Source organism: Neoarius graeffei, chromosome 12, assembly GCF_027579695.1.
Source record: "Neoarius graeffei isolate fNeoGra1 chromosome 12, fNeoGra1.pri, whole genome shotgun sequence".
Classification (NCBI taxonomy): domain Eukaryota; kingdom Metazoa; phylum Chordata; class Actinopteri; order Siluriformes; family Ariidae; genus Neoarius; species Neoarius graeffei.
This window is the reverse complement of record NC_083580.1, coordinates 69,054,922-69,067,702: the sequence shown is the minus strand read 5'-3', so window position 1 is coordinate 69,067,702 and position 12,781 is coordinate 69,054,922. Positions and strand designations below refer to the sequence as shown.

The following is a 12,781-nucleotide window of genomic DNA, read 5'->3' as shown; positions in this document are numbered from 1 at the left end:
ATCCATAGAAGACATCTACAACAGCTGGTGCAGGAGCAGAGTGGCCCGCATCATGGGTGACTCCACCCACCCAGCACACAGACTATTCAGCCTCCTCCGCTCAGGAAAAAAAACTCTGCAGCATCAGGGCCAAAACATCAAGGCTCCAGTGTAGCTTCTTCCGAGAAGCTGTGAGACTAATGAACACTAAGCCTAAGCTCTGATGCTGCCCCCACTCCCCTCATTTTGCACATATTGAAGTTTTTACTGTTCACCTGAACACTTTTTAATCATGGTTGTACTATTTTCTATTCTATTTTTATATTTAATTTTAATTCTTCTATTTATATACACTGCTGGCCCTGAGGCACAAATTTCGTTTACATGTGAAACATGCAAATGACAGTAAAGAACCTTGACACTACAGAGTCGTCAGAGATGCAATTTGACATTTATTTATTTATTTAAAATCTTAAGTATCCCGAAAAGTGAGCACAGACACATCAATATGTACTTACTGCTGGTAGACAAATGAGTTCAGGAGTGTGAACAACAGCAAAGGTAGCTTGGAGACCAGCACACACATGTTGTTGAACATGTACGGATCTTTCTGGTCAGATTCTGAAACACTGCTTGATGTTGTATTTAGCCGTTCATTGAAATACTATAAAAGACAACAAACGAGTGCTATAGATTTCTGCAGAAAATAAAATGTACAGATATTTAAAAAAACATAATTTACTTTCTTAGCCTCTCAGTTTCTTACATCGAATGCAGTGATGAAGAAATTCCATGGAAGTAGTATTCCTATGCCCAGCATGAAAAAGACGACGGCCACGAGGCCTCTGTCAAAGAAAAAGCAACTTATTTCAGTATTAGGGTAATCAGTTTAACTTGGTCATAAATCCTTCAAATTCTACAACTAAAATATGGGTTATGAGTACAGTATAAGCCCAAGACCCACCTGTTATATGATGCACATGTCATTTTTATTCACCAGTATTTATTCACCTAAGCACAAAGGGAGAAAAGCAACCTTCAATAAATCGAATGATGTGAAATTAGGTAATGAATTCAAAATTATGGGCCTAAACAGGGGCGTAGCTGGGGGGGGGGGGGGGGAGTCCTGGGATGCCCGTGACCACCCACTTTGTCGGACCATAGATTTTTTCAATAGCCACATAAGAATATTAGAAAAGTGCCCACTGTAATTTTTCTAACATTTTTTTAAACTAGACTGTCACCTCAGCCTTATTAGGGTTTCTGTAACCTTTTATGGACTTCCTGTGGTTTGGCTGCGAAAACCCAGTTCTGCGCAAGCGCAACATGATCGCACTGGAAAGCATGGTCAAGCTGCCAGTGTAGCTGCAGTCTTTTTAGTTGCAAATTATGAGTATTTCCTCTTGTGTTAATAATTCGCCATGTCAAAACAAGTGAAACTTTCCTCTTTCTTTGGACGTGAAGACAGTTAAGCAATTTATTATTTTTTTTTTAGTGCTGTCAAAAATGTCGCGTTATTAATGCGTTAACTTGACTCAATTTTTTTTTTTTTGGCTTTTTTTTTTTTCACCTTAATTGGATAGGACAGTGCAGAGCCAGGAAATGAGTGGGAGAGAGAGACTGGGAGGGACCGGGAAACGACCCCGGGCCGGAACCGAACCCGGGTCCCCAGATCCACGGTATGGCGCCCTAGCCACCCGAGCCACGACACCCCCAACTTGACTCAATTTTAACGGCGATAATTTTTTTATCGCGAGATTAACGCTCTGTGACATGATGCCACGCCCCGCACAGCCAGAGTCCTCTGCCCTCCCCCGAAGAGCCACGGTGCTCGGCTTAGGTCTCGTTTTCCCATCGGCGGCTCCAGCCCCATTTTGCAGTGGCTGTGACAAGACGTGTTATGCTCTGCAATAAAAAAAAACATTGGTACAACCAGTGTTCGAACTATGCCGATATTTTCGAGGGGTCCCTTTTTTTCCCTTGGGGGGGGGGGTGCTTGCGCTTGTCTCAGAGCGCGGCTCTCCATCGCGCGCTCACTTCGGATATGCAAATGCTTCCCGTTACACACGATTGCTATGTCAATAAACATCATTTTGCCAATATTTTAGAGACCCCCCAACATTTCCCGAATCATGTTTTCAAGGGATCTCATGTCTGTTTCAGGGGATCTCGGATCCCCCGAGTACCCCCGTAGTTCGAACGGTGAGCAAGCCCATTCACATTTTTATATTGATAAGAGAATTACAATGGTTTTTCATGTGACAAAAATGTGCGATTAAATTGCGATTAATCGCGAGTTAACTATGACAGTCGCGACATTAATCGCGATTAAATATTTTAATCGCTTGACAGCACTAATTTTTTTCCATCAGAGTTGCATTTTGTGGCTTCAAAGCTAAGTTTTAGTCTGGCGTTTCTAGAACACATCAAGAAAACGGAAGAAACAGCAATAATGGAAGAGCCGGTTTCTAAGCTACCTAAAACTAGCAATGGTAATTATTTTTTGTTACATAATGTACTCAGGCTGCCAGTCAGAGTGTGACCCCCTCATCTCATTCATCTCATTATTTCTAGCCTCTTATCCTGTTCTACAGGGTCGCAGGCAAGCTGGAGCCTATCCCAGCTGACTACGGGCGAAAGGCGGGGTACACCCTGGACAAGTCGCCAGGTCATCACAGGGCTTGTGTGACCCCCCCCCCGAAAAACCCTAGCTACGCCCTTGATAAAGGTTCAAGAGAAGAGACGTAATGGTGGGAGAATTTGAAAAGATTTTGCAATGCTTCAATACTTTCTTACCAGAGTGAAACAGACCAGAACAGTTCAACATTCACCCAAACATCTCACAAAATCCTTGTGCCAGCCTTGCAGTGATTTCTGAATGTTCTGTCCCCAGGCAATTGAGAACAGAGTCAAAGAGAGTTTGTTTTCTATGGTCTTCATTATCCACTAGCTTTACTAATGTATTCATTAATCCCTTCTCACACTTTCTGAAGCTTACATCAAGCATGCAAAAGAATCATGCACTGAATCCTTAAACACTAAAGCACAGAGAATCCAAAGGCCCTAACAGCAGCTCTTAGAATCTGTGCAGTAATTATAAAATATTGGGCAGAGCAACAATCTGCTGAAATATATTGTTCTTGGGAAATCAGTATTTTTGTCGTGTATCTTTTTTTTTTTTTAATTCAACTAGACACTTTATTTACTGTAGCTATGCACACATGCTGCTTTCAAATTTGAACTGAATTAGATTAATTTATTACATTTTTATCTCATATCTGTGAAGATACTCAGTCGTCCAGGTACGTAGTAATCTGTGGTTGGTAGAAGAGAGCAACTGGACTTGCTTGAAAAGTCTTGAAGACGTTTCGCCTCTCGTCCGAAAGGCATCCTCAGTTCTGTCTGTCTAATAGGGAGTATCAAGTATTTATCCTCTCATGGATCATCATAGAATCCGAATCAGAATGCTGATGGCTGCATTGTAGGTGGCTGATAGATGTCATAGACACCCACCTCTGTTCAGTGATGGTCGTTCCAGGTTGACAAAAATGAACGATCAGCATTCTGATTCGGATTCTATGATGATCCATGAGAGGATAAATACTTGATACTCCCTATTAGACAGACAGACAACTGAGGATGCCTTTCGGACGAGAGGCGAAACGTCTTCAAGGCTTTTCAAGCAAGTCCAGTTGCTCTCTTCTACCAACCACAGATTATGTACCTGGACGACTGAGTATCTTCACAGATATGTTTCTACGCACTTTGGGATGAGTTCCCTTCGACTGGTGCGGGAGTATGAGAGGACTTCCAGAAACCTGGCAGACATCTTAGCCAGAGAGGATCGTTCATTTTTGTCAACCTGGAACGACCATCACTGAACAGAGGTGGGTGTCTATGACATCTATCAGCCACCTACAATGCAGCCATCAGCATTCGGATTCGGATTCTATGATGATCCATGAGAGGATAAATACTTGATACTCCCTATTAGACAGACAGAACTGAGGATGCCTTTCGGACGAGAGGCGAAACGTCTTCAAGACTTTTCAAGCAAGTCCAGTTGCTCTCTTTTACCAACCACAGATAACATTTTTATCTCATTCATTAGCTCGCCATGAACATTCATATCAGCCCAACACTAGGGTCGAATCTAGTCCATATACCCACAAAGCATACTTTATAGTTTGCATATCTCAGCCTTTCACCTCGTCCTGCCTGCATTCCATCATTTCCCAACTTCAATCATGTCAGAAATGTAACTCTAATCTTATCCAGTAATAACTAAGTGAAACATATCGTAAAGCCATCAGACTTTTTTTTGGTCTTCACAATACAAAACATACACTCACTGGTTACTTTATTAGGAACACCCATCCACCTGCTGTTTTATGCAGTTCTCTAATCAGCCAATCCCTTAACTGCATAAAATCATGCAGCTACAAATCAAGAGCTTCGGTTAATGTTCAAACATCAGAATGGGAAAAATTGTGATCTCAAAATGTGACTTTCACTGTGGCATGGGTGTTGGTGCCAGATGGACTGGTTTGAGTATTTCAGAAACTCATACTTGCCAACCCTCCCGATTTCGGCGGGAGGCTCCCGATTTTAGCCTCCGCCTCCCGCTCGTATTTGTTAAAAACTGGATAATCTCCCGGTTTTGGGAAATCCCTACCGCCAAGTGAAAAATACTCCCAATTATGTCCAGTCAGAATCGTATGAGAAACATTGCTGATGTCAACTGATTTTTAACCAATCAACGAACAGAACGACAGTCGCTTCCGTAATGTAGGATTCACCCAGGCTGTCTGACATTTTTTACAAGCAGTCATTCATCATGGCTACTAAACAGCAAAAATATGAATGCAAATACCAGGTTGCATGGGAGAATGAATTTCCATGGATAAGCATATGTTCGACCAGCCAGACCAACGGATTTTGCAAGGTAAGACTACAAAGCGATTAATTTATCCCAATTATTCAATTGCGGTTCAATTATCCCAATCTTATGGTGGGGTAAAAGCAGGTAAGTTACATATTCTTCAAAACTACAATAGGTCATTCACACCCTTTTATGTAAATTCTTAATGTTATTTTTTAATTAAAAATAGTTGATCATTTGGTGGGTGGGCGGCACGGTGGTGTAGTGGTTAGTGCTGTCACCTCACAGCAAGAAGGTCCGGGTTCGAGCCCCGTGGCTGGCGAGGGCCTTTCTGTGTGGAGTTTGCATGCTCTCCCCGTGTCCGTGTGGGTTTCCTCCGGGTGCTCTGGTTTCCCCCACAGTCCAAAGACATGCAGGTTAGGTTAACTGGTGACTCTAAATTGACCGTAGGTGTGAGTGTGAATGGTTGTCTGTGTCTATGTGTCAGCCCTGTGATGATCTGGCAACTTGTCCAGGGTGTACCCCGCCTTTCGCCCATAGTCAGCTGGGATAGGCTCCAGCTTGCCTGCGACCCTGTAGAACAGGATAAAGCGGCTACAGATAATGAGATGAGATGAGATTATTCAACCACCCCAACAAGTAGGCCATGCAGTCTGTTTTTATACAACATAAACTTTCCGTCAGGATTTTTTTCCAGTCCAAAAAAAAAACTACACTGTGTGCATGCAACAAACTCAGTCCAAAGCAATGCACAGAAACCAAAATTATGCTGACCTTTACTGTCTATGATGCTGAAGGGTAAAAATCACTCAGTCCCAAAACAAGATACCTGAATACCACGCAAGGAGAAAAACCTCTGCAGCTTTCCCACGGTGAACGAACTGATGTTGATCCAAAATCATTCCTGGAAAAGTCATGGCACCATTGTAATGGTTCTCTATGTTGTGTTGTTTGTGTGTCTGCACTAGAAGGAATGGCTGGGCACTAGTTTACTGGTTGCTTTATTCCAACGATGAAGCAGTGCATCTGTACATAACACCGTAAAACAAAAAAGAAGAGCTGTGACATGCAATCTTCACACACGGGAGTAGCCGTTCCTCAGTTCAGCAATCGCAGACTGAGGAGAAATCTGTGGGAACAACAAAACAAAAAGAAATTGTTAGGGTTTTGCTGGGATTCGAACCTGGTTCGTTGGTGTGATAATCCAGCAAACCCCCACTAGGCCACCAGGGGGATGACTCAAATGCAGAGGCGTGAGGCGGAAGTAGAAAAAGAATCAAAAGGTTTATTTAAACTATATACACTATATACAGGGCAAAACAAAAGACAAAAAAAAAAAAAACCAAAGAGTAAAATCCAAAAGAAAAGCAAAGTGCAAAAATACAAAAGCTAAGAAGATCAAAAAACACAGTACAAAGGAAACTGGAGATAAACATAACAGCACAAAGACTCCGTGACAAGAGGACTGAACTCAGGGGTATAAATAGACAAACTAATTAAGGACACAGGTGAAGATAATTAGGCAATTAACACAAACACAAAACACAGGAACAGTGGCGGCCTCTAGAGGCCAAAATAAACACGACATGAAAAGGAAATAACAGCGGCCTCTAGAGGCCAAAACAGTCCTAGTCCTAACAGGACCCCCCCCTCTAGGAGCGTCTCCTGACGTTCCCAGGGCGATCCGGATGGGCCGAATGGAAGTCCCGACATAGTTCTTTATCAAGGACATCCCGAGCAGGAACCCAGCAGCGCTCCTCAGGACCATAGCCCTCCCAGTCCACCAGATATTGCAACCCGCCGCGGACCCGGCGGGAGTCAAGCAGGCGATTCACAGTGAACACAGTCTGCCCCTGGAAGATGCGGGGGGGTGGGGGGTTCCTAGGGGCAGGGGCATACGTAGACGTCAGTACGGGCCGTAACAGGGAAACATGGAAAGTGGGGTTGATCCTCAGAGTCCGGGGCAACTGGAGCCGGTAGGAGACAGGGTTCACCCTGCGCACCACCTTGAAGGGGCCAATGTAGCGAGGAGCAAGCTTGCGGTTCTCCACCCGCAGTGGAAGGTCCTTAGTGGACAGCCAAACACGCTGCCCAGGGCGGAAAGCGTGTGCAGGTCTTCTATGGCGGTTGGCCTGAGTCTGGTTGGTTCTGGAGGTCTGTATGAGGGTCTTCCTGACCTTGCTCCAGGTCTTGCGACACCGTCTCACATATTGGTTGACCGAGGGCACCCCCGCGTCCTCCTCCTGGTCCGGGAACAGAGGTGGCTGGAACCCGAATTGGCACTGGAATGGCGACAGCTTGGTGGCCGATGACTGCAGGGTGTTGTGGGCGTACTCCGCCCATGGCAGCCAGGTGCTCCACGATGTCGGGTTATCCATAGCCAGGCCTCGCAGGGTGGTTTCCAGGTCCTGGTTGAGCCTCTCCGTCTGACCATTGGACTGTGGGTGAAACCCAGAGGAGAGGCTGGCAGTGGCTCCGATGACCTTGCAGAACCCGTGCCACACTCGGGAGGAGAACTGGGGCCCTCGGTCTGAGACGATGTCCTGTGGAAGACCAAAGACTCGGAAGACATGATTAAACAAAAGTTTCGCAGTTTCAAGAGCAGAGGGGAGTTTGCACAGTGGTATGAAGCGGCAGGCCTTGGAGAATCTGTCAACTAAGACCAAAATGACCGTGTTACCTTGTGACTCAGGGAGACCCGTGATAAAGTCGACTGCCACGTGGGACCAGGGACGCCGGGGAATGGTCAGAGGATGCAGGAGACCCTGGGGACGCTGTCGTGGGTTCTTGGTTCTGGTGCAAACCTCACAGGACAGGACAAATGACCTTACTTCCTGCTCCATGTTAGGCCACCAGAAGCGTCTTTTCAGGAAGTCCAGGGTCCTCCGAGCTCCCGGGTGGGCGGTGAGAGGGGAAGAGTGACCCCACTGGAGAACCTTGGCCCGGGCTTGATGTGGGACGTACAAGAGGCCTGGTGGCCCCGTCCCAGGACCGGGGTCCTGGCGTTGGGCTCGTCGGACAGCCTCCTCAATACCCCAGCGGACAGGGGCCACAATCCGGGACACAGGGATAATAGGCCCGACTTCATTCTCCCTGTTAGTGGCAGAGAACAGTCTGGACAGTGCGTCAGGTTTGGTGTTCTTGGAGCCGGGGCGGTATGAGAGGGTGAAGTCAAATCGACTGAAAAACAGGGCCCACCTAGCCTGTCGAGGGTTCAGTCTCTTGGCTTGCTGGAGGTACTCCAGGTTCTTGTGGTCAGTCCAAACCAGGAATGGATGTTGTGCTCCCTCCAGCCAGTGCCTCCACTCCTCAAGGGCCAGTTTGACCGCTAGCAGTTCTCGATCCCCCACATCGTACCGGGACTCAGCAGGACTCAGGCGGTGGGAGAAGTAAGCGCAGGGGTGCAGCTTTCCTTCCGAACGTTGAGAGAGCACCGCGCCGACACCACTGTCCGAGGCGTCCACCTCCACGATGAATGGTTGGGAGGTGTCCGGGAGAACCAGAATGGGTGCCGTGCAGAAGCGGTCCTTGAGGTCTTTGAACGCCTTTTCTGCCTGAGGAGACCAGCCATAAGATCCACCTGTCCCTTTGGTGAGGTCTGACATGGGTGCTGCCACAGAACTGAAGTTCCTGATGAACTTGCGGTAGAAGTTAGCGAATCCTAAGAACCGCTGAACCTCCTTAACGGACTTGGGAGTAGGCCAATCCCGGACGGCCAGGGTCTTGGCAGGGTCCATTTGGAGTTGGCCTGTCCGTACAATAAATCCCAGAAAGGAGACCTCGGGAACATGAAATTCGCATTTCTGGGCCTTGGCGAACAGATTGTTCTGTAGCAGCCTCTGGAGAACCTGGCGGACATGGTGGCGGTGCTCCTGCACGGTCTTGGAAAAGATAAGGATGTCATCGAGGTAGACAAAAACGTATAGGTTAATCATGTCCCTTAAGACGTCGTTGATTAGGGCCTGAAAAACAGCTGGTGCGTTGGTGAGTCCGAAGGGCATCACCTGGTATTCGTAGTGCCCAGACGGGGTGTTAAAGGCAGTCTTCCACTCGTCTCCCTGTCGGATACGGATGAGGTGGTATGCGTTCCGTAGGTCCAACTTGGTGAAGACGGTGGCGCCTTGGAGCAGGTCGAAAGCTGTGGACATCAGCGGAAGGGGATATCGGTTGCGCACAGTGATCTTATTCAGGCCCCTGTAATCAATACATGGTCGGAGCCCCCCATCCTTCTTGCCGACAAAGAAGAAGCCGGCTCCAGCAGGTGAAGTGGAGGGTCGAATAAACCCAGAGACCAGGGCATCTTTGAGGTATTCCTCCATGGCCTTGCGTTCTGGCTGAGAGAGTGAAAACAATCTGCCACGAGGAGGGGTAGTCCCAGGGAGCAAGTCGATGGCACAGTCGTAGGCCCGGTGCGGAGGAAGAACGGCGGCCCTGCTCTTGCTGAATACCTCCTTGAGATCCCAGTACTCAGTGGGAACTTGAGATAACTCGGTGAGATCAGGGGGCTCGGCAGGAGACACAGGAGAGCTAGAGAGCAGACAAGAGGCATGGCATGCAGGGCCCCATTCCACAACCTGGCTTGTTACCCAGTCTATGCGAGGGTTGTGGCGAGTAAGCCAAGGAAGGCCTAGAATAACTGGGAACTCAGGTGAAGGAATCAGGTGCAGGGATATTTCTTCCTTGTGACCTTGAGACTGGAGGAAAACTGGAGAAGTAACTTGGGTGACTCTTCCATCACCTAACGCTTGGCCATCGAGGGCAGACACAGACAGTGGGACTTCAAGAGGTGCAGTCGGAATATTGATGCTTTGGGCGAAGTGAATATCCATAAAGTTCCCAGCCGCCCCTGAGTCTATCAAAGCTTGACAAGAGTGGACAGACTCACCCCAGGAGATGGAGACCGGGATGTAGATTCCTTGGCCAGGGAGTCCGGGAGAGAGGGTAGGCCCCGTCACAACCCTCCCTCGGCTGGACGGGGCGGTCCTTTTCCCAAGAGTTCGGGACATGATGCTCGGAAGTGACCAGGTTTGCCACAGTAGATGCAGCACTTGTCCCTCCTTCTGCGCTCCCTCTCAGATGCGGAGAGGCGAGTACGACCCACTTGCATGGGTTCTGGACAGTCACTGAAGGAGGTAGACGGTCTCCAGGTAGAGGTAGGGAGGCTGGGGGGGCTCAAGGCTTGGTGGCGTTCTCTCATCCTGTTGTCCAGACGAATAGCATGTGAGATGAGGGTTTCGAGGTCACTTGGGCATCCAATAGAGGCCAGACCGTCCTTGATGGGGTCAGACAGACCATGGTGGAAGGCTGACACCAGGGCAGTCTCGTTCCATCCACTTACTGCTGCGAGTGTTCGGAACGAGATGGCGTAATCTGCGACGCTTCCTCCTTGCCGGATGGACATGAGCTTTCGGGCTGCGTCGGTACTGATGTCTGCCTGATCGAAGACCCGAAGCATCTCTTCAGAAAACAGCTGGAAATCAAAGCACTCAGGTCCCTGTCTTTGCCAGATAGCAGTAGCCCAGGCTCGCGCCTTACCAGCTAATAAGGTGATCACAAAGGCAATCTTGCGGCGATCCGTAGTGTAGGTGGTAGGCTGAAGCTCAAAGGTGAGTTGACACTGGGTAAGGAACTCTCGGCACTCACTGTGCTTGCCGTCATACCTCTGTGGTGCAGGAAGGCTGGGTTCGCGAGGTGAAGAAGGCAGCATTGCAGGAGGCACTGGAGCAGGAGTGGGAGCTGGATCAGGAGCAGGAACTGGATCAGGAGCAGGAGATGCAGGCAGAGATGTCAGCTGTGCCAGGGTTTTCCCAATTTGCTGAAGCAGTTCCTCGTGGCGAGCGAGGGCCTCACGTTGGCTGGTGAGCGTACGTCCATGAGCGTCCATGGTTGCTCCGAAGCGTGTCAAAGCTGCCATAATTCCCTGAAGGTTGGCCGGGTAGACAGTTGAAGCAGCCTCTGCTGAGTCGGTCATGACGGAGTCTTTCTGTTAGGGTTTTGCTGGGATTCGAACCTGGTTCGTTGGTGTGATAATCCAGCAAACCCCCACTAGGCCACCAGGGGGATGACTCAAATGCAGAGGCGTGAGGCGGAAGTAGAAAAAGAATCAAAAGGTTTATTTAAACTATATACACTATATACAGGGCAAAACAAAAGACAAAAACAAACCAAAGAGTATAATCCAAAAGAAAAGCAAAGTGCAAAAATACAAAAGCTAAGAAGATCAAAAAACACAGTACAAAGGAAACTGGAGATAAACATAACAGCACAAAGACTCCGTGACAAGAGGACTGAACTCAGGGGTATAAATAGACAAACTAATTAAGGACACAGGTGAAGATAATTAGGCAATTAACACAAACACAAAACACAGGAACAGTGGCGGCCTCTAGAGGCCAAAATAAACACGACATGAAAAGGAAATAACAGCGGCCTCTAGAGGCCAAAACAGTCCTAGTCCTAACAGAAATCTCTAAAAGGGACAGTACAGGTTTACATTCTCAGTGTGTTCAAATAACATAAAAGTAGAAACAAATCAGGAATTGGTGAAGTTTCAAAGAAAAAAGTAAAAGGGAAAGTAAACTTTTATTCTTTACACCGTTACACTTGTCAATTGCCTGTTGACATTTATTGGTAAAGTACAAAACTAGAAATTAATACAAACAACAATGAATTATTAACAAAATGTGATCTACGAAAATACTTGGAACAAAAAAAATTTTCTGACACAGGTTAAGCGTTAAGCTGGTAAATAATATATAATTTATTTTTCTTAATACAACCCCGATTCCAAAAAAGTGGGGACAAAATACAAATTGTAAATAAAAATGGAATGCAATAATTTACAAATCTCAAAAACTGATACTGTATTCACAATAGAACATAGACAACATATCAAATGTCAGAATTGAGATATTTTGAAATTTCATGCCAAATATTACCTCATTTTGAAATTTCATGACAGCAACACATCTCAAAAAAGTTGGGACGGGGCAATAAGAGGCTGGAAAAGTTAAAGGTACAAAAAAGGAACAGCTGGAGGACCAAATTGCAACTCATTAGGTCAATTGGCAATAGGTCATTAACATGACTGGGTATAAAAAGAGCATCTTGAAGTGGCAGCGGCTCTCAGAAGTAAAGATGGGAAGAGGATCATCAATCCCCCTAATTCTGCGCTGACAAATAGTGGAGCAATATCAGAAAGGAGTTCGACAGTGTAAAATTGCAAAGAGTTTGAGCATATCATCATCTACAGTGCATAATATCATCAAAAGATTCAGAGAATCTGGAAGAATCTCTGTGCGTAAGGGTCAAGGCCAAAAAAACATACTAGGTGCCCGTGATCTTCAGGCCCTTAGACGGCACTGCATCACATACAGGCATGCTTCTGTATTGGAAATCACAAAATGGGCTCAGGAATATTTCCAGAGAACATTATCTGTGAACACAATTCACCGTGCCATCCGCCGTTGCCAGCTAAAACTCTATAGTTCAAAGAAGAAGCCGTATCTAAACATAATCCAGAAGCGCAGACGTCTTCTCTGGGCCGAAGCTCATTTAAAATGGACTGTGGCAAAGTGGAAAACTGTTCTGTGGTCAGATGAATCAAAATTTGAAGTTCTTTATGGAAATCAGGGACGCCGTGTCATTCGGACTAAAGAGGAGAAGGACGACCCAAGTTGTTGTCAGCGCTCAGTTCAGAAGCCTGCATCTCTGATGGTATGGGGTTGCATTAGTGCGTGTGGCATGGGCAGCTTACACATCTGGAAAGACACCATCAATGCTGAAAGGTATATCCAGGTTCTAGAGCAACATATGCTCCCATCCAGATGACGTCTCTTTCAGGGAAGACCTTGCATTTTCCAACATGACAATGCCAAACCACATACTGCATCAATTACAGCATCATGGCTGCGTAGAAGA

The 12,781-nt window shown here is 46.8% G+C and overlaps 1 protein-coding gene across 1 annotated transcript in view; it reads right to left on the bottom strand.

Moving 5' to 3' along the window:
- The window catches only part of slc29a2 (solute carrier family 29 member 2), a 28,619-nt gene that overhangs the window by 14,577 nt on the left and 1,261 nt on the right, over window positions 1-12,781 (bottom strand). Inside the window, exons 2-5 of the mRNA XM_060936311.1 lie at window positions 5,691-5,990; window positions 944-990; window positions 746-824; window positions 498-643 (exon numbers count right to left, since the gene is read on the bottom strand). Of these exons, the coding sequence (XP_060792294.1) occupies window positions 498-643; window positions 746-824; window positions 944-966 (248 nt within the window). The 5' untranslated portion in view covers window positions 967-990; window positions 5,691-5,990. The remainder of the gene's footprint in view (window positions 1-497; window positions 644-745; window positions 825-943; window positions 991-5,690; window positions 5,991-12,781) is intronic.